This window comes from Coturnix japonica, chromosome 18 (assembly GCF_001577835.2).
Source record: "Coturnix japonica isolate 7356 chromosome 18, Coturnix japonica 2.1, whole genome shotgun sequence".
Lineage (NCBI taxonomy): Eukaryota > Metazoa > Chordata > Aves > Galliformes > Phasianidae > Coturnix > Coturnix japonica.
In genome coordinates this window covers 3,695,249-3,716,986 of record NC_029533.1, presented here as the reverse complement: position 1 = coordinate 3,716,986, position 21,738 = coordinate 3,695,249, and the positions used below count along the sequence as shown (strand labels likewise).

Sequence of the window (21,738 nt, the reverse complement as noted above, 5' to 3'; positions counted from 1 at the left end):
CACGCTCCCCCCAACAGGCACAGCACTAACCTCGCAGGGAAAAGGAGAGATTAACCCACTTCTATGCAACAAAAGAAGATAAAACAAATGTAACGCATCCTCTGTTTATTGTTACAGACACAAGTTAGCAGTTAAGGAATGTAAGCAGTACACAGCATTCTCAACAGCTGATCACGCCATGACTCACACACTGCACATCCCTATCTCCGTGCCTGCATTCCTGACCTACTTTGGGAATTAAGGCAGTGTTACCGACAGGAGATTTTCTGCTTCAGAAGAAGGAACATCACACAGCTACCCCCAAAGCTCCTGCCTGGGATCTGGGTTTAATACACAAAAGATAACAATAACTCACATGGACTCTTTGCTCTGTCCCTGTCCCAGCAGAAGGCCGTACTCACACATGACTCCAGCACTTCATTTTCCTCACCCTTAGGAATCTTCACCACCTGGTGCTGCTCCTTATCACACCACCTCACTGGCTCCTCACAGCTGCTGAATAAATGCAGCCTATTACCAATTCACAGAGCACAGATTTAATTCTTTTGTCACACATATGGAGCCTGGACACAGCAATTAAGAGAATCAAGGGCTTTGGTGAAGGGAAAAAAAAGGTTGTTTTTGTCTTTTTGGAGATGGGATGGGTTGGTGGCAGCCACTTTTACAATGAGGTGCTTGGGGAGGTGATTTTCATATATATCCCTGTGCAGAGAAGGCCCAGATATAAAAGAAACAAAAATATACTCAAGAAACAAACTATAGTCTAAGTCTAAAAAGTCTTACAGATCTGATTTCTCCTTTGCTTCCTTTCAATGATAACCTTGGGGAAAAAAAAATCCCATTGCCCAGATGGAACAAAATTCCCAAATGGGAATTTCTTACCTTCATTCTGTTTTACAGTTTGACAAAGGAAACTGTGGTTCCTCAACACAGCAAGGTGTTGGTCTGCTTGGTTTTTCACATCGTGAGACACCTCTGACCACGTGCTAAACAAGAGGATGCTCAGATCTTTAGGTTAAGTCATAGCCTGGTACACAAGAAGACATTCAATTTAAATTAGGAATGCTGACTGATTTACTCTGTCTAAACCGACAAGGTTTGGTCAAAACTGTTCAAAACACTTGATAGCTTCACAATGATTTCCTAAGTACATGGATTCTCGCATCGTTTTTGCATGACAAGAACAGGATCTGAGTTGAACATGAGTTGAACACAGTTGTCAAAATGCCAGTCACTTTTCTGCACTGCTTTTAACCAGTGTCAAGAGGTTTAGAGATGTGTCTGCTCCCAGGATACAGTTAGCTGCTGTTTTCACAGGCATGAAGCTGAGCTCAGCGGGATCAGCCGGAACCATCTTGGATTTGTTTCAAAAAGCCAGTGTGAAGGGGGATGAAGTATTCCTTTCAAGGAGATGAGAATGGCAGCTCACATCTAATCTCAGCACTAATGCTTTGGCTTTGGCTATTTGTTTTCTAACTGTAGAATTGGAAGCCTCTCTGCCAGGAGAGGTTGTGCAGTCTCCATCTGTGGAGGTTTTCAAGACCCAACAGGATATAAAGCCCTGAGTAACCTGGCTTAATCTCACAGCTGATGCTGCTTCAAGCAGGAGGTTGAACTACAAACCTCCTTACATCCCCTCCAACCTGAATTATTCTATGATCCTGTTCCTTCCATCCATTTTAAACCTGTTCTGTTATCATCTTTGGCTTCCTTCAAACCAATACATTACTAGGTTTGAAAGTTCATACCTACAGCGCACAACCAGGAAGAAGTTACAAGTTTAACTAGTTTATGTGACTGAGACATATGGCTCAGCCAGAAAGAGAGAAAATCTCTATGCGAGTCGAAAATGCCATTACAGTTCTTCAAGAAAAAAACAACAATTAAAAGGGTGAAAAATTGCAAGTCTTAAGAAATACATATCACAGGCCTGGATGCATTTGCAAAATAACCTGGAAATGCAAAATAACTACTGAAACACATTTATAGCACTACAATCTCCGCAGTCCTCCATACTAACAGCCAAGATGACTTTTGCGTCTTCTTCACTGGCTGGATGGTTATATATCATACAATTTAAGCTGCTCCTTCATGTCTCCTTCAGACATCTCTCCAAATGTGTCACTCTTTTCCTTCATGAGCCTGAAGATGGCAGCCAGCTGCTCTCTCTGAACCCTGTCAACAAGAAAAGGAGAAGTAGGAATATCCAGTCCGGAGCAAGCACTCTGAACAAGCTCACCCAATAAAGCATGAAACCAAACGTGGGTCATTTTACAAGCCCTGTTGACTGCAGGAAATCTGCCCATGTAAGATGAGAAAGAGATAGCCTCTGGTTCTGCATCCTTCACCCTCCCAGCTATCTAATTATCTTGCATGCCTCTCTGAATTTCTTTACATATGGAGATAAAACCGTCTGCTTTAGCACCAGCCTTGGAGGAGTACCTTAGGGCTTATCTATGCTCACAGCTTCAGGATAACTCCACATGTGGAAATCTGTAAGATCATGTCCCAGTTCAGCTGGCTCTATAGCAAAAATGGATTAAGCTCCATCAGCACAGCATCCTTTCATTCTGTAATGAGAGCATGCAGATGCAGAGTAATTCAGGAATAGCTGTTGAGTTTTAAACATATATCTTGCTGTAAAACTAGAGACTAGGCTGTATTCCACTGTGGACACGACTTCAATCAGCCTCTGGAAGATAAGGGCACAGGCTGAAATCTGCTTTGATTCAAGAGTTTGTCTGCCAGTGTCAAAAAGAGATGAACATTATCCAGCAATGAGACGATTCCTCCATGGGTAAAATCTGACCAGTGGACCATTTAGCTCAGTTTTCCAGCCCTACGAAGTTCCAAAGTTGATTAATTTCCTTCTCCTGTAAAAGATCATACCCTGTTTTTTGCCTTACCTGGAGGAGTTAACCACTGTTACATGTCCTGCAGCACAAAGATTGGTATCTGTCACAATGCTTTGTTTGAGGAGTCTTTATAGGAGAGCTTATATTGTTCACATATTTACTTAGATAAGGAAGGGTCAGCTGCATGAGAATATCACGTATTCTCAAGTGCCTCTCATGAACAGATGCAACTGCCTACACCTTTAGGTCGGAATGAATCTGGCAGGTCTGTGGAGTCAGAATTCAGCAATGGAAACTCAGAGCACAGATTTGCTGCAATCCAATTTGCTGCTCCTCTGTGTCTTTAGCATCACTAGACTTCCCCTCAGCTGGAAATATTGATTCTTGCTTTTATTTCTACAGTCGCCCTGTCGAGTGTCCTTCGTCCCCATCACAGCCTGCTCTCTGCACAGGGCTTTAATACACTGTAATTAATCCACTTAAATGGAGGCCACTGGTTAACCTGGGGTAGTCTCCCTGCAAATCCTGCGTGGACAAGCTATTAGCTGTTTCCATAATAGGAGCAGTAAAAATACCTATTGACAGGCAAAACCAGGACACAACCTTTGCTTGAAAGAAAGAGAGCACAGCATCAACAGTCAGAAATATGCACACCAAGAACCAATGGAAGGAGACAGTCAGGAATGAGCTGAGGAGCCCTCACATCCCGAGTTCCTATCAAGCTCCGTGTTTCCCCCTCTGGGCTCAGCCCTGGCAAAAGCAGAAGCAGCCAGCTGTCTTCCCATGACCATCGCTACAGGCAGGGCAGGAAGAAAGCACATCCTGGTAAAGGGAAGTTCATTTGCCAATTACTTCCTATTACAATTAAAATGCAATTATCTCGAGGCCAAATGTACCTTGATGTTGGGATCTTTTGGTTACGAAAGCTCTAGTCACAGGCTGGATTTGGATTTGCACGTTTCTGTGCCCACATGAAACACATCCGACTGCCCTTTCCAGACCAGAGGAGGTGAAGCACAGTTCATTATTGATCAATATTCTATTTTAGATCACCACTGGGTACCACAGGGCACATTTCCAGACTGATGTGGAGAAATCCAATACACGTCTTTGCCCCACGTGTCACAAATTCATGCCAGCTGCGAATGCTCTGCACAGATCCGCATCCATCACTTATTATCTCACAGACATTAACATTACTGAAACCTTCAGCTGCTTAAAGCTCCATTTCCTTGTATTCTTGTCTCCAAAACTGAGTTCACTGACAATCCCCACCTCTTTTTAAAACACAGCATCAATACATCTTGTCTATCCCCTTGACTTTTAAATTTCATGACCGTACCTTAGAAAGCAGAAATAAAAGAGCTGTTACTGCTCTGCACTTCATAATCCACAACAAAGGGAGAGCAAAACAAAGATAAGGAGAGAAAAGAGCCTGGGAATGAGGAGTAAGACATGAAAAACATGAAACTGAATTCAAAAAGGAGTTTCTGCTATCAAAGGCGACCTTTTAAAACAACTTTGTAGTGCTCCAGGTTGTGTTTTCCTGATGATTTCAGATCAAAACTATCCCATTCAGAAGGAAAATCATTCTCTCTTCCCATAAGCGCTGTCCTCAAAGCCACTTGGATTCAAGAAGTCAAAGAGGATTTTACTTATTGCTGACAAAATAGATTAATTAAGGATTTTTCAAAGCAGCCTAATTGTTCTTGATAGGGAATCGAGTTTGCACGCTTAACTCCCTTAGGCTCCTTTAGGCACTTCAGTCTACAACTTTCACAATTAGCTGGAGTTTTGGAGCAGTCAGCTGTCGGTGTGTTAAAGCAGATCTAAGCTTCAGGAGCTGCTGAGCATCTGTGTTCATAGCAACTGAAATCCTGGGCAAAGCTCTGCTTTGGGGAACTTCATTGCTCCAGAGCCAAGCAAGGTCAGGATGCTACTGCAACACTCAGCTGCCCCAGCAGAAACAAGGGAGAACCCCAGGCTTTCACCACCGGCCTGACTCTATTCCTATTGAAGTCAATGGAGTCAATTATAGGGTAAAAGGCACAAGAAAACAAAACATACCTCTAACCTAAAGTCCAGATTTTCAACACAAGTCTCTTGAGGAAGAAGTTACAAGCTGCTGGAGACAGGGAGAGCAGGCACAAAGCAAATAAACTATTCAAAGGTTTATTGGACCAAACAAAGGCAATTTTTACAGATTCAAGCCACTAGAATTACAGTCCTTCGTATAAGAGCCACCATCAGATACAAAACAAACAAACAGAACAGAAGTAAAAAATACCCAGACAGCCATTTGAGTTGAAGAAATAGTTTGACTCGCTGCCACTAGCAAAAATCCGGACTCAACTATAGACTTTGCTGGATGTACGTATTGCCATGTAACAAACACAATGTATATAAGGCATTCTTTGCATAGTTGGGTGCTTGGGACACAGAGTCAGCTAGCCAGCACCGAAGGGAGACAGCGGCTGCACTAGTGGGGTGCTGAAGCAGAGGGTGTGCCTAAATTCATATGCAAACCACTGAACACGCTTGCAGTTGTTGGCTGGGAAGGGGCAGCCCAGCCTCTTCTAAAGCTGAAGCTTCCTGCTGTTCTTTAAATGAGCCCTTTTATTTAAGAATTTGCCAACCCCAGGCGCTGGAAATGACAACTGTGTACAAGGTTTCAAGTATCGTCTGCATAGGAATTAAAAAGAAAAAATAATAACGAAGGAAAAAAGGAAAGAAAAAGCAGCCTGTTGGTTTTCTGATATGTTTGCAGCTTTAGCCAAGAGGCTGTTGTCCTGCAGAGAGAGAGGAATTTGAAGGACATGTTCCCGGCCAGCCCGGTGTTTCTACAATATCACTAGGGGTCTTGGGTCCTATTCTCACTCTCACCAACCAGCTGGCTTTCATTTGCAGCCTGCTGTGCCTGAAGCAGGCGTGAGCAACCAGCCAAATTCATCCCCTGACAGAGCTGAGGTGCTGAGATGTGGCTCCTGTGGACGAGCCACTGGGCTAGCAAGATAAGAGGGCAATGGGACAGCAAGCGGGCAGAGAAATGGGGAGGGTGTTTCTTCCAGGACCCCCCCAGTCTCATCCTGAGCTGGGGGAACCCACAGTACCATAGCTACCTCCTTGGGTCTCACCTCTTGGGAAAAGAGCAGGGAAGCATGAATCCAGATAACAACAGCCGAAGTGTGGTCTCCTAAGCCTTCAACCACAAACCCAACAGCTAAGCTATCAACCTTCATCACTTCTCCAGCCTTCCATCTACCTGCAAGACCAGTTCTTTGTTAAAATAACTACAGAAGTAAGATTTGAGTCAGCTACCATCTTCCCTCCCTTACTTTGATCCCGCTTTGTGCCTCCACCCCTTGGAATAAAGCAATGTTACACAATGTTTGAAATCACGGTCAGTTCCCACTCCCCAGCAACACAGAGGGATTTGGCTCTAAAGAAGAAACAACTTGGTAGTCTGGTATAAGATCCAGGCCGGTCTGGGAGAAGAGCTACAGTTCACCCACCCCTCTAAAGAAACACTGAATTCACGGCAGGGCTAATACATGGTGATTCACATAACTAATAGGCTTGCTGCAAATTTGGTATCCAATTTGGGTTCTGTTTGAAGGAGAGGGAGAAAGGTTTGTTTAGGACATTCTAGCCCCCCCAAACACAACTCAAGTCACTCCTTGGGCCCAGCCCCAGTCCATGGAGACACACAACAGGATCTCCTTAAACTTGATACCACAGGAGTTTTTTGAAGAACTCAACTTCAGACCAAGAGGGGATGCCAAGTTTTGAGGGCTTATGGATTCTCTTATGGGTGTGTTTAGTTGGTTTTGGTATTTCTCTCAAGCCTTTAAAGATGCCAAGGGATGCCTTTAGGAGGAGGCTAGGGACAACTTCATATAGTCTTCAGTTCTGCAAAGAGAAACAAGGAGAGAAGAGAAATATTACAGTCATTTCACCCCTCAGGACGGTTTCAGGTTATTATTCACATTAATGAACAAGGGGATAACTCAGTGTGTGCAGAGGGGAAGGCAAGGCAGCTTTCTCCCTCTGGGATGAGTAAGTTACTGTTTGCAAACCACATGCCTCAAAGCAGGAGGCACATTGCTTCATCCACTGCAGCAGGACAGCTGAAACCCAGTCAAAGAAGCGCAAATCCTCTCATCTGGCACCAAACCTGAATTGCAATCTTTCTTTCTGACCTATGATGAGAGCTGAAGCAGCCCAGCTAACTGGAAACCTTCATTAGCTGCAAGGATTACTGCCTCACTGCAGAGCTGCCTTAGGCCCAGGTTCTTCCTGCCACCTGCAACCAGATGAGCCAGAATCCAGCACTGGTTTCACCAGGCAGTACGTCTGCTCAAGATCTACTGATCTGTCTGACCAAAGAAAGGAGGCAAAGCCAACAGACTCCACAAACCACAGGGCTTCCTTCCTCTCCTTATGTCTCAGGGAAGGAGGGTGAGATTATTAGATATGTTTTATGGGTGGAGATATCCAGGCATTCCCCAAGGTCTTGCAGTATACATGTTGTTAGCATGAATTTGGTCCCTAATTCTCACCTTGAACCCTTCAGATGTTCTGCCCTGACTGCTCCAGCTGCTCTCGTGGATACACACAGATGCACCACAGCCTAATTCCCCTGAATTCAGTAGGGTCCACAATCCATAACACCTGAGTCTCATTCAGAAGTCACCTGCTCCTGACAGCTACAACATAAAGGCGATTTACAACCTCATTTCTTCCTTACTCCTCTGCAAAAAGGTTCGACTGTCTGCTGTTTCATACAGACACTCAGCAACCTGGGTCCTGGATGGGAGATGCAGGCTGAAGCCTCACAAGGGTTCCTTAGGCAGTGCTGGGGAGGCTCTGTTTGGCCCATTATGACAAGGAAAGGAAATTCTCCAGAGTGGATAATCAGTCTGTGGGATTCGCTGTGCTGACGATCAGATCATCCTGCTCAAGCCACACGAGCATAATCAGATTTTACACATGAGGGCATAAGCTCATTGCCACGGGGGCCCAGAAGGAGAAGTCCCCTCCAGTGTGCCACTGTTGGAGTGGGGAGGGATGGAGGACATCAGGGAGAGCACATGGGGCTCAGATGCATCCCCCTCTGCATGGATGCTCACCTAAAGGACAGGGCCAGGCAGACAGTAGGAGTAAGATCTTAAACAAAACATGGACTTGATGGAGGATATCTGTCAAAACCACAAACTCCCCATCTGCAAAGCAGGGATACCCCTTTCTGCTCCTGGGGCAGGCTGGGAGAGGGATTAAAGAGCATGAGGGAACATCAGAGCCATATAATCCCCCAAACTGAGAAGCTCTGACATTGCTGCCATGGAGCCTGAGAGACTTAATCATTTTGGGATGGAGGCTGAGCTATGAGCCACTGCCTATCCCTGGGTCTCCTTTCCATTTGACGTGGATGATGAAATCAGCCTTGCCAGCATTCCTTCCCCTGACAGCACATGAATCAATCCAGGTTATGGCCTTCTTTTACTGGAAGTCTGTATGGATTATTTCTTCACATATAGATTATCCAAATTGTTTTGGCCCCAGCTAGTCAATAAATCATACTTTTCATCAACTGGATGTGGCTATATGCAAGAAGCAACCAGAGAATAAGTAGCTTAGACAAGGGCAGGTCGTTGATTGAAAACAGCTCAGGAGCTGAAGGTGGTAACACTGGAGTATGAGGTTGACCAAAGCCTGAGGTGACTTGTCTGCTGAGGGCAGGGGAAGGACGTTTTTATCCCTTCCTTTTTGTCCTGGTTGCAGTTCCTCTGTGATCTGACATCAGCACCTCCAGCACAGATGGAAACCAATTGTTTCTCTGATGGCCTCAGAAGCATTGCCCTCACTCCAGCTCATCAATGATATTGGCACTGGGGCATGGACTTCTTGTCTTAGAGAGCAGACTAATGTCTCAGTGCTAATGTCCCTCATGCAGTCAAAATCCACAGCAGGAGGTCAGAAATCCCACAACTCATCCACAGACCATAGCTTTCCAGAGGAGCCTTGACACTCTCCAAGGAGAAGGTCCCCAAACATCTTTCTCTAACCTTGTGGGAATTACTTGCAGCCTTTTCAGGAAGAATTTCATCTGGAAATCTGATTTTCAGAAGCGTGGAACATTCCCAGCCTGTTTCCCTAGCAGTTAAAGCAGGCACTCAGCTTCTCGGGAACATCAGTCCTCTGGTCTGAAGTGCTGGCAAGGAAGGCACATACCTTCTGGCGTCAGGCTCTTCTCGCTCCAAGGCTATGATTCACCTTTGAGGATCGAGAGCAGTGAGGAAAGGCCATGGGCACTGGGCCTGGCATTGGGAAACCAAGATCCCTCCCAGGCATTTTCCTCCCATCTTACTACAGTCTCATCACCGTCACTTCCTATGTCTCTACCCTTGGGGTAGATACAATCTCACTTCTGGTTGTGACCAACATGTCCAGGACCACTGTACTGCAGGAACAACATGAGAAAGGACATACTAAATCTAAGCTTTCCCTTTGGTACCAAGACTGTGGGCCAGTTGCTTCAGTCAGTGGGTAACAGATGGAGAGAGAACTTAACAGCGGGACATGAAGAGACGATGCTTTACAAAAGAGAGTGAAAGGCACCAGAGGGGGATTTTATCTACCTCCAGTGGGACCAAACAGCCAGGAGGTGCATAGGACCTCAGGGATGCCTGTTGCTCCTCAGCACACCAAGAAGGCAGCTGAGGCTGCCAGAGTCCGTGCGATTAGGAGCAGAGTCCCAGCAGCTCAAGGACAAGGCTGACAAGGCTGAGCTGCCCTTGCTCAGTGTATTTCAAGGCAGAAGCCTCCTACGCTTCCCAGCCTCAGCAGTGATAGCTGAAAAGGCCACAGCACAACCAGGAAGGCAGCTTGAGCTCTGCCAGCTCAGCTCACCTCCTCCAGCTCCATGCTCACCCATTTGCAGTGCTCCTGAACCCCCTGAGTCCATGTCACAGAAGTGGAGAAAGCAACAGATGGGCCAACCTATGCTTCCATGCCTGGCTTCCTGCAGCCCGTGATGCCATAGGAGAAGCAGCCCAGGCTCCTAGAGAGTTAGCAGAGAGAACAGCCAGCTGCCCATGCTGCGTGGGGTTAAGCAGAAGCAAATGGAGCCGAGTTGTGAGCACTGGGTGAGGGAGACGCAAAGCAGCCACAAGCTGGGACAATTCAGGACCTCAGCCAAAAGGAAGAACCAGAGAGCTCAAAGCAGAGTCTGAAACCTCATCCCACGGCAGGGCTGGGGACCTGCAGCCTGCAGAGGAGCTTGTGGAGGGATTCCACTGGGATGGGAGAGGAAGGGCCCTACTGGCTTCCCCTTTCCCTGTGATTCCAAGGGAGGCATCCTGAGCTGCTCTGTGGGACTCATGACTCAAGTAGATGCTCTATGTATAGGGCCTGAGTTCAGCTCCACTGACTCCTCATAGACATTTTCCCTGTAGAGGAGCATCACAGCCAGGGGAGTTGGTGCCCCTTTCCACCTAGGGGCTGTTCTGTGGCTGAAGGCAGCCTTCCCCATAAGTCAGTGCCATCCCCATGGCTGGTGGCCGCATTGAAGCAGTGGTCAGCCTGATCAAACCCAGCTCCACATTCAGTGTTTGCAGCCCCCTGCTGCTACTCCTCCTCCCTCAGCCCAGGACAACTATCGTGCTGCAGAAGATGAAGAGCAAACAAATAATAAAAACCCAAAGAAAGCCAAACTTACCAGCTTCCCTCATCCAAATGAAGCACCATGCTGGACAGGAAAGGACAGCAAGCAAGCAAGCCAGGGCTATGTGATGGCAATGCAGGAAGTGGACAGGGACAGATGCAGATGGAGAGCTCTCCTGAAATACAGCCTCCCCCAGCTCAGGCCACACACTTACTTCTTGAGGGCCAGCAGTGGATGTGTTCAAAAATCAGTCAAAACCCATCATCTAAATCCCAGCAGCTGCTTCCTGCCCTTGTGTTCTCAAGTCATCACTGCAAGCATTGTCTGGTTCCAAACAGCACTTCAGCATGGTTTTCCCTAAAGCCACAGCTGCATCCCCATTTGATCCAGGATGTCTGGCAGAGCAAGGGATGGCTTTGTCCTCTCTGCCCTTCCCTGCAGCTAAGGTCTGCCCATGCACCCTGCCTCAGGGTCCAAGCCTGAGTTTATTTAGCACCTTGTAATCAAGAAGCATTCTGGACCCAGCTGGGGGCCAGCCAGCTTTCCATTGCTAAATGATCACCACAAAAAGGACAGAGGATGAGATTTATATCCATCCTATTCCCTTTGCTTGCATAAGCCTAGCTTGGATTCAAGCAGTGCCTTCTCAACCCACCCATGGCTGGCCAGGAGAGCCAGAGAACTGATCCTAGAAGAGCTGAGCTGACCATGGGAACCATGCCTACTAGCAAAGCAAATGCAGCAGCCCTCCCTATCTTCTTCCCGGCCCTATAGAGGTTGGACTGTGGTACCACTGAGCCATCCATGAGCACACCTACAAGCAGCAGACTCTGAGCAGACTGGGGCACTGAGTTTCAATCAGACACTGCTTTAAGGGACTGAGAGTGCTGTGGGGCTTCGTCCAGCTCTGGAGGTGCCCTCCTATTTGCAGCTGGGCCCCTCAGGGTCAGGGACTTTGTCCTATTTCTCTTGCTTTCCCCTTCCCACTCCATTCCCAGCACTACTTTAGGTTATGCAAAACCACAAACATCTCATCTAAGTACACATGCAGAAAGCACGGCCTCTGCCTAGTGCTGCAGCCCACGCAGCAATGAGAAGCATCTTGGTGTCTTCACACTGCCCACAAAAGGTGATTGACTGGGAAATGCATCTGCAGCACCCACATCCTGGGGGCAGCTTCTGGTTTTCTACCTTCACTTTTCTCCCTAAACCTAAGAAACAAAAAGACAAAGAAGAAACCTTCCTAAGGACTGTCATGTGGGATCTGCTTTCTCTTCAACCCACACACCTATGGAAGAATGGGAAGGACTCAGCATCACCAAGTCCAACCAGGACTCACTGGGACTTGCTCAATCTTGGAGAAAGAAAGAACTGAGAACAAAAACCCAAGGGAATCTCTCACCTGGTTGTTTTCTTTGTTACTAAAAGCAGAACCTTGTTGCAGCTGTCAGTGCTCACTGCACAAACAAACCCACTAACAGCCCTATGGGCTGTACCTGCGTCCACTCCAGTCCCACATCCCCATGTGTTGCACCATGGCAGCTGCAGATGGCAACAAACAGCCAAAAGCCTCAGGTGCGGAAGAGATGGATTTGGGAACTATGCAGAGCTGCTTTGACTCAAGGCTGCATCCTCCCCCTGCTCCCTTCCCCTTCCTGCTCAAACTGCTTTTTCCCCCCAGAGGAACAAACACTACGTGCTTCTGTTCTCAAAGTGCTGGTAACCCACCAGGTGTGCGGTGCCACCAGCCAAGCAGATGTATTTGCCAACAGGAGTTACCGGCCTCCCCTACTAAAAAGTCCTGCTATTATTTTTAAGACTGAAGTAATCAAAAAGCAGGAAGTTGCATCACTCAATGAAGGTCACATTCCTTCCCCTTTGAGTCCAGATTTAGCACCAGCTTAAAGCCACAAGATTCAAGTGAATAGCAGGCAATGCAACCACAGCTTCAGGAGCGATGCAGAGTATGAGCAGAAGTGGGTTTTTGTTTAAACAACCCTTCCTACTGCATGTCTCTCCTCTCCTATAGGCCCACAGGTCTTCCTGCAAAGGGAACTCTCTCAATAGCATTTCTAATATCAGGTGTTCCCAAATGAAGGGCTCCTGATGATAGATGAGACCACAACAGAAAGTCCCAATGGGGGCTTTACATTCTGGGGATGTTGCTTCCGATCTGCTTCCCACCCACAGGTGCCTGCTGGCCCATGGGACAACTGGAGGGTCCCCACCTCAAGCTATGTGCCCTAGGGCTGACCACCAGCTCACTCCACTGCCCTCATTTTCCACGTCAGGAAATAGAAGCGTTTATGGGATGTCTGAGCTGAGGTACCCATATGGAAGAGCTGAACACCTGGATATGAGAGCCCTCCATTCCAGGTCCCTTTGGATTGCTTGTGGAAGTGAGATGGAACGGGGGGGGGAGCAGACTCATTAATCTGTTATGGGGAGGGGAGAAGGAAGGTGGGTGGGGAGGTGGGACAGATGGCTCAGGAATAAACCCTCCCCCCTAAAAGGAAACCCAAAAGCCAACAAAAAGAAAGAAAGGAACCAACCCAACCACATTAGCAGAGGTTATCAGTGGTACCACTACTTCTAAGAAACGGCGCATCCTTACCAAACAGATTTGCAAGAATGTTTGTGGCCGAGGACCTAAGGTACTTGCTACAGAGATGTGAGATCAGAGGTCAGCTCAATCCTGCAACATAAAGGTGGCAAACCTGGGTCACAGCGGGTCTGCAGTGGTCAGGGTGCAGGATGTATGGAACCAGGGAGAGGGATGGGGCTGCCGAGGGGCCGGGCTGAGCTGCTGCCCTCTGCTCACCTGGACCCCATACAGCACCCTGAAATGAGAAGCTGCTGATGGCACAAGGAAGAAGTGGGGAAAGAAAATAAGCCAGCAACAAAGCAAGACAAAAGTAAAACGTAAATTCATAAAGCTGCTGTAAGGAAATGAACAACATAAACAGGGAAAAGAGACAGCAAAAAGGAGCAGTAGGAAAACACTGCAAACAGCCCTCATTGTGGGAGATGATGAGGGCTTCTAAGGGATCCTCGGTGCCATCTGTCAGCCCTTGAGGCACAGCTCTACCCTACAACACTGATACCCAGCCTTCAGTCCAGAGCTCAAAACCTTGGTTGGGGATGCAGAGAGACCGATGTCCCCTCACCAACCCCAGTAACCCCGGTAGCATTAGTTGCCATGAAGCAGCCAGCCCTGCAGGTCTCCTGTTTGAACCCCCACGCAGTGATTGCTCATGTGGCTGCTGGAGCTGCAGGTGCAGTGAGTTTAAACGTGCCTTCTGTGGTGGATTTTTGTGCTGGTGCTTAGCAGGATCCCCAGAACCAATTCCCATTGAGCCCTGAGGGTTTCATTCACATTCACTCCCTTCATTCCACCACCCCTTCCCCATGTGAAAGCAGTGATGCCAACAGACCTGGCTAGTGTTGTACAGGCTCCAGGCATGATAAAGATATAACAACAGGAAGAAAGCAAATATTTCCTGATGCCAGCAATGCAGGGTCAGCCCAGAGGCAGCCAGAGCTGGCTTGCAAGGCTGAGACCTGGGTGTACAGCCTAAGCAGAGCACAGCTCCTAGCAGTGCTGCACAGCAGTGAGCCCTGAGACCTGAGGACTGAAAGGGAAAGCATCCCTTGGTGTGAAAGTGGGGCTAAAACAAAGGGAAATGGTGCAGGATCAGCATGTTTGGGGCAGCCTGCATGGAGAGCTGTGGCCTACAGACCTTCCATTGGGATGACAAGGGAGGGACAGGCATCTCCTCAGCTTGTTGTGGGCCACATGGGATATGGAGCTCCGAAGCTCCACATTCACTCCCTTTGCTCCAGTATTTCAGAGCTGTATCCAAACCCTCAGGCTACTGACAGAGCAAAGGGAGGAGAAGGGGCAGTCAGAGCCTCAATGGATGGAAATCAATGTGGTGCCAATGGGTGCATGGATATACACCAGCTTGCACCAGGTGAGACATTGGCTCTGAGCATCCAGAGAAGGAGTTTGCCCAGCACCAGTGATACAGACACACTGTGGCCCTGTTTCTCCTCAGTCCCTGTGACTGTATTTGTGACGCTGTGAGGTCTTGCTTCAAGAAAGTGCCAACTGAATGTGCTTAGGTGAGAAGGGAACACAGAACACTCAGCATACCTTTGTTCTTCCTCGAGTTCTTCTTTGGTCATCATTGACTTGTATTGGTTTCCCCTCAGCTTTCCAGGGCTGTATTTAAAAGAGAACGTCTCATCTGCAGCTGGAGAGGGCAGGACAAAGGAGAGAAGGAGATGGTGTGAGACAGAAAGCACCTGAGATGGACATCCAGCACCCATGGGTCGGAGCTGCCTGCCCAGTCTTTTTCTCCAGTGAATTCACCCCATGAGACTCAGATCATCAGTTCCAGAGCCTCAGGAAACCCATAGAAGGAATCTCCCCTCCTTCCCAGGGGCCCTTTCCAGACCTCTTCATCTCAGCCTTGGGTTAATTAGTACCAGAGCTCACAGACCCCGAGGCAAAGCCGATCCTTTTCCAATCGGATTTCATTAGAGCTCTGTTTGCTTTTAGAAACCTCTCCCCTTCCTTATCTTCCCAGAGGCAGCAGAGAACAGCAGCAGTGGGGGGCGATCCAAAGGGTGGCCCTGGGGGGTTCACGGAGCTGATTCTGCTTATCTGCAGCTGCTGATGCACAGACCTTTATCTCCCAAGGACTGTGGGATGGGGCTGCCTTGTGTCAGCCACTCAGCACAGCTGTACCCACAGAACCATCTGCTGCCCTCATAGAGCCCTGGGGCTCCTTCTGAGGAATCCAACAAACAGAAGATGCTGTCTGACTGCCTGTGCATCCCTGGGACATCACATGTTACCCACAAACCCACTGTCCTGGGTGATACCTCTGGGTAGCACCGAGACCCCATCAAAGTGATCCTAAAAGTGTATGGAAAGAAAATCAGCTGCTGCTGCTTTGGGAGATATTGGGAGGGAAAGAACAGAAAGCGAGGGTGTAACATCCTGTTCCTTACCCTGGTGCAGCCCAGGAGCTGTTTTATTACCTTCCTATAGCAATCCTGATTTCAAGGACAATTAAAATCACTTCCCCCACACTGTTCTCTGCCAAAGAGATTTTTGCCTGTCCAAAAAGGGGCAGTTTAATTGCTGCCCTACCAGAAAGGAACAAGCAGAGACAAAGAGAGGCGGCCACCTATATCTCACTGCCCACGTGTTGTGGCTTTGGGAACTGCTGGAAGTTTTCTGAGCTCAGGAACTTTCTTTGCAGACTGAAAACAAACTTCAGGAAGCACAGAGCAGGGAGGCAGGGCTTTCACGTGGCCGGCTGCAGAGCACAGATATGACCTACTTACCAGGAGCCTGGCCGGGAGCGTATTAGAGGAAAATATTTGTCTTTCATCTCTCTTGCATTGCATTGCATTGCAAGTGCTGCCAGTGGCTGAGCCCTCTGAGCTCAGCACTCACCTCCTGCCTTCCATCTCCAAAAGTGGGGCTGGGCTACTCTGGTGCACCATGGGCTCATGGGGATGCTGAGCCATAAAGCAATGCCCATCTCTATCTGAGCTGCCCCAAAACAGCCATGAAGCTAAAAGGGCAAACCTTTTAGCATCACCACTGAGCATCCCTTGGGCAGCAGACACCCATCATTCATCCAACCAGATCTACCAGACCCTATAACACCAGTGATGCTGAAACGGAAGCCCAGCAGGGTGGAACACATACATGTCTTTGTGGAACCCAGTCCCCTGCAGAATGAAGGCGCTTCTCCCACCTTGTGAGATTAAAATTTGATTCCCTGTGGCATTAGGGTAATCCTCCTGAGCCTGGGGATTGCCATGCTGTGCCTTACCCAGGGTGGGGGGAAAGTGGGGCAGGGCAGGGGGAGCAGCAGCACAGGGGGGATGTGCCAGCAGTGGGCAGAGCCCCAGGACACTCTGCTGCTTGATGGACCATCTGCTTTGTTTGCTCTGAGCGCAGTCACCCCAATGAGGCAATTCATCATTTTCCAATCAACTAATTGAGTAATTAGTTAAATGCGGCTCTGCCTAAAGACCCCAGAGATGTGCCTGGAGGGGAGGAAGGAGCCTTTGGGATGCTGCTCCATGGCAAACAGCCCACAGGATCATGAGAAGCAAAGTGAAAAGCTGCTCATCTGTTCCCAGGTAGTTAGAAATACAGACTCCTGCCCCTGGGCTGTCATTCTCTTGTGTGTGAATCCCCATTTCCTTTCATTCTGTGGTTATTGGGCCCTTCTCCCCTGCACTGCCCAGGGATAGAGGCCCATCCCCAGGTATTGGGGCTCAGCTTTTCAGACCATCCCCACAGGGCGCTGCCATCCCAGCACTCACCATCATCATCCTCCGTCTCTTTCACCATCAGCTTCTCACTGTCTGAGTCTGGATCTTCCTCCTGCAGAGGGAAAAGACAGAGCAGCCATGAGCAGAAGGTGATGTTCTACATCAACCATGAGAGCCCATGGGTTGGGTACTGCTTCCCTGCCCCATGCTGAGAAGAGGGGAAAGGGATACTATGAGCAGTGCTCATTAGTCTGCTTCCTTCTCACTGCAGTGTCATGAGAACTGCCATGTCTCCATGCCCACGGGGCTGCCATTAAAGTCATTTCCTCCCTTGGGCCCTCAAGCACCAAAAATAGCCCCATGAGCAGGGAGGGAGGTTTGGGGCTGGGTTCAGGGCATGGAAGGGCCCAGCAAGAGGAGCATCCATCCCACTCAGACATGGGCAAACAAAGCTGAGCCATCTCAGCTCAGGATGCACAGGGAGGAATCAAACAGCACAGAGTTTTAACACAAACCAAGTTCTGGAAGTTTTGGGGGTGCCTCCCACGAGCTGCAGTGAGCTCTGTCAAGGCCGGATGCCTTGTAGATGGAGTGCAGGGAGGGAGAGAACGACTCCTGCCCTGGAGATAAGGCTGGGATGCAGGCAATGCCTACACACGTATCTGCATCACATAGGAAGAAAGACACAAGGGGAACCAGGACGGACCCTGTGCTGTGTTTGCAGCACATGGCTTTATATCCACCACTAAGCACGGCACTGCTTGGTTTGTCATGGGTGAGGAATGTGCATTATTCACAGCCCCTTGGCTTCTCCTCAGCACCCAGCTCCCCAGAAGGACACGTGGCTGACACCCCACCTCTATTTTGGGCCACGCTTCCAAACATGGGCACTCACTGCTGACACCTGGGCAGCCCCGGGGCCAGCAGAGCAGCACCCGATGGAGCAGCATTGGGAGGGGATGTTCAGCCCTGGGAGTGATCCAGGGAAAGAGAACATTCCTGCTCCAACCCACTGGAAGAAACATTTGATGGGAGCAGAGGGGGAGCAGCCTGGGCTGCCAGGCCAGCAGGCGACTGCCATGTGCTGTGGTCACACTGGGGAGCCCTCCTCGTGGCAGCTGCTTGCTCACTACAGCACAGCATTTTTCTGCTCAGAGACAGATGCCAGCAGCTCCCTTCCCCCCACGCTGCAGCTCTGACTTCCACAGCCCTGTCCTTCTATCTGTCTGGTTGGGAGCAGCTCCCACAGGCAGCCCATGGGATGCATACAGGGATGAGGCAGGCATTGCTCCTGGCCATGGGTACAGGTCCAAGGAGCGCATTTGCACCCTGAACACACAGACAGAGCCTAGAAAAGTCCCCCTCCTTTGCCCCACAGCCTTTGCCCTACAGCCACTGCCAGATCAGTGGTGCCACAGTCACACGAGGATGTGGTGATGCTGAACCACAGCTCTGCAGAGCAGGGGAAGGCACAGCAGCAGCCCTGGGGATGCTGATGCAGCAGTCAGGCTGCCAGGATGGGAGAGCAGCTCCTGCAGAGCTGACACTGGCTGGCACAACCAGGACGTGAGTGGGATGGTCACCCCCAGCAGGAGCTGCCAAGCGGCCCCATGAGCAACACCATCAAATCACAGCCCCCCCAAACCCCGAGCAGGGTTAAAACCCCCCAAGTCATTACCTTAAATAACAATGCGGCAATACAACTATCTTGGCTTTTGGCAGACCTTGGCTGTAGGGCTTAAGCATTTGTTAGCTCATCAGAAATGTGCTTTGCCCTTTAGCTTCCATGGCCACAAAGCAAACGCCCACGTGTGAGCCTGACTTGAGCAGTGCAAAAGCAGCAGCAAGGATGGGACCCCCTGGGGAGGTTTGGGGCACTGAGCAGCAACAGGGTGCTCCCCAAATAGCCCCCACTCCTGGCTTTCCCACCCTATGAATCCACTCTCAGCCCTAAAGCAGCTCCCAGGTGGGAAAGCCTCCCCTCTGGGCCCCCACCCCTTCTCCAATCCCACTGGCAGGATGGGGACAAGCAGAGCCCCTAATCCATCCCAACTGCAGGGAAATGGGAAAGTCCTGAGCTGCAAAGAGGGGGGAGAAAATTGCCCTGGAAGCTCCCAGCCCCACGTTGCCATTTATGGCTGCGCCTTCTGATCCAAGCCTGATGCAAGAGCTTGCAAGAGGAAGGCGGGAGGGAGACAGACAGAAAAAGAGAAGCCAGGAAGGAAAGGGGAAGGAAGAAGCCTTTAAAAAGTGGTGGGGAAGGAAGGTGTTGGGCAGAGATTGGCACAGCAGCAGCCCCTGGGTAAAGCAGAAGAACTAATGGGAGCACTGGGGATTTCTGCTCCTTTCCCCAATTCACTCCCCCTCTCTCAGCCCTGCCCAGTACACAGAGCATCACCCTGGGTGGGAGATGGCACCTCGTAGGACAGAGGCAGAGAATGGAGCAGGAGGGAACACAGACAGCAGGGTGATGCACTGAGTGCACTGATGCTGCTTCATCCATCAGCTCTTGCTTCAGTGCTTGATGGCTGCAGAGGGTCTGAAGCAGCATGTGCTGAGCAGGCAGCAGGGAAAGGAGAAAGGCCTCATAGTGCTGAGCACAGCCCACTGCTGCCTGATGCACTGGGTCTGCTGAGAAGCCCTGAGCCTACAGCAGCATGGATGCTGCCTGAGCCTCTGCTGAGTCACATTGAGGGACTGCAGCCCTCAGCCACCAGTAGGGCAGGGCTCATTTCCAGCCTGTGCAGCTCTCATTGCTCCAACCAAACTCCTTCCCATCCGCACCTGTAACACCTGCTCGGGGCCAGAGCAGCTGGGAATCACTTCTTGTCCTGTATTGTGAAATCACTGAGGTTGGAAAAGATCACAGTCCATCTATCAGCCCATCACAGCCTGTGCTTTGCTGTGTGAGGCACAACCTGCACTGAGGAGGTGTGGGTTGCAGTGGTGTCTGCTCAGGGAAATGGGACTGAAGAGCAGCCAGGAGGGAGGAGAAACATCCCCAATTCATGTTAATGACACAACAGAAGAACTGCACGTCCTGGGTGCTGCTGAGCGATTCCAGCTGGGATGCAGCCAGTGAATGGCAGCCCTGAGGCTCCCCAGCCCTACAAAGCACTCAGAGCACTGATAAATCCCATAAATCATCCCAGAGATGGATAGATATCCAGTGCTTTTGGGATGGTGTGATGATGGGGGTCTGCTTGAGAGCCATCCTTGTGGCCAAGGGATGGTGCTGGGATTAAGGGAAGGAAATGGGAGATGGAGGAGGTGGGAGGGGGGTGAGGTCCCAGCACACAGGGCCAGGCACTGCCCTGGGGATCAACACGGGACACAGATGTACCAACACACTGGGACTCGCCCACTGCTCTCCGGTGAGTCAGTAGCGATGCCTTCCAAGACAACGGCCGTCTGTCTGTCTGTACACTGCCCAGCAGCCTGGATGCAGTCACCAGGATTAGCAATGCTGCTAATAATAGCCAGCAGGCAGCCAGGGCCGTGCTCCCCAGCCCAAACACGTCTGCATGCCCTGCATCCCTCCTGGGCTCCATGGCCACCCTATTGCCTGCATCCCCCACTGGGACATGGGGTGGCCCCAGGAGGAGCGCAGTGAATTTGGGCCCCTCGGGGGTCCCCAGGCCCGTGGCTCAGAGATTAGCATAGCACCCATGGAAGCCAGCAGGGTGAGCTCCTTCCATGGCCGCTGGGTCACCATATTATTTTTAAACAAGATCCGGAGCTGGAGGAGGATTTACCAGGCAGTGCTGCCCACCTCCCCCCCCAGTTCAAGCAGGGGTCACAGCTCAGGGTGGGAGGCCTGTAGGATGCTGGAGGGGAGGGGTTGGGGGAGAGGTTGGAGGAGGAAGACCTCCCTGGGGCCGCAAGGACAGCAGCTGGGGCATCCTTATGCTGCAGGGGGACGGTTTGCTGCACCCTACAAAAAGAGTGGGGACGGAAAGAGCTCACGCAACCCGAGCAGCTCCTGGGAAAAGGACGTGCAGCCCCCGCATGCAGTTCACCTTCCCTTAAGCCTCCCTCCCCTCACCTTACTCTCTTCCTCCTCCTCTTCCTCCTCCTGCTGCTGCTCCCGGTGTTCGGTGGCGGGCGGCGGCCGGGGGATGCTCTCGGGGCTCTGCTCGACCGTGGATTTCTGCTCAGCCACCACCACCTCCTTCTCCTTCTCCTCCTCCTTCTCCTCTTTCTTCTTCTCTTCCTTCTTCTCCTCCTCCTTCTCCTTCCCCTCGCCGCCCGCCCCGACCTCCTCCACCGGCACCCGGCTCCCCTCTACCCCCGGCCCCTCAGCCGCTCCCTTCGGCTCCGCTTCGCCCCCGGCGGCCGAGCCCGGCTCTTCCTTGCCCGGCTCCGCTTTGCTCGGCTCCGGCTGTTGCTCCGCCGCCCGCTGCCCCTCAGCGCCCCGCAGCTTCACAAAGACGGAGGCGAGGACGATGGCCAGGACGGTGAAAAGCAACGGGACGGCCAGGTACAGGTCCACGGCCACGTCCATGCTGCCGGAGCTCGAGTGCGCGGCCACCCGCTCGGCCTGCGGCGGGGCTGGGCAGAGCTCTCAGCTGCCTTCACCCGGCGTCATCTCCCTCGGCCCTGCCCACAGCCCCGGCCCCTTCCCCTCCCCGCCCAGCCCCGAGCCGGCCCCAAGGATGGGGGAGAACAGCGCTGCGGGCAGGGCGGGCTGTTGGAGGGCAGGGTGGAGGGGCAGCTGGGCTCCGTGCGATGCTCAGACCTTGTTAGCCCTTGGTGGGAGCTGACATGGCACGGCAGGATGTCCACAGCGAGGAGCATCAATGTCAAACCCCAGAGCATCGCCCAGTTTGCCCCAGGAGCTGCAGGTGGTACCCGGGATGGCCAGGTACTAACAACCAGGTGATGCCACATCTAACCCCGAGCATCGCTCCTCCACCT

At 50.7% G+C, this 21,738-nt stretch overlaps 1 protein-coding gene across 3 annotated transcripts; it reads right to left on the bottom strand.

Moving 5' to 3' along the window:
• Nucleotides 1-90: 90 nt before the first annotated feature.
• On the bottom strand, nt 91-21,424 carry MXRA7 (matrix remodeling associated 7). Of its 3 annotated transcripts, XM_015879763.2 has the most exons (5): nt 20,867-21,424; nt 16,873-16,933; nt 14,675-14,774; nt 13,133-13,213; nt 6,670-6,764 (listed from the first exon to the last, which is right to left on the bottom strand). In XM_015879763.2, exons 1-4 carry the CDS (start codon nt 21,323-21,325, stop codon nt 13,180-13,182), a joined length of 654 nt encoding a protein of 217 aa, XP_015735249.1. In that variant the 5' UTR covers nt 21,326-21,424; the 3' UTR covers nt 6,670-6,764; nt 13,133-13,179. The 3 variants fall into 3 exon arrangements, with proteins under 3 accessions (XP_015735247.1, XP_015735248.1, XP_015735249.1); XM_015879761.2 differs by lacking the exons at nt 6,670-6,764; nt 13,133-13,213 and adding an exon at nt 91-2,175; XM_015879762.2 differs by lacking the exon at nt 13,133-13,213 and having other exon boundaries at nt 5,012-6,764; nt 20,867-21,421.
• Between the last annotated feature and the right edge of the window lie 314 nt (nt 21,425-21,738).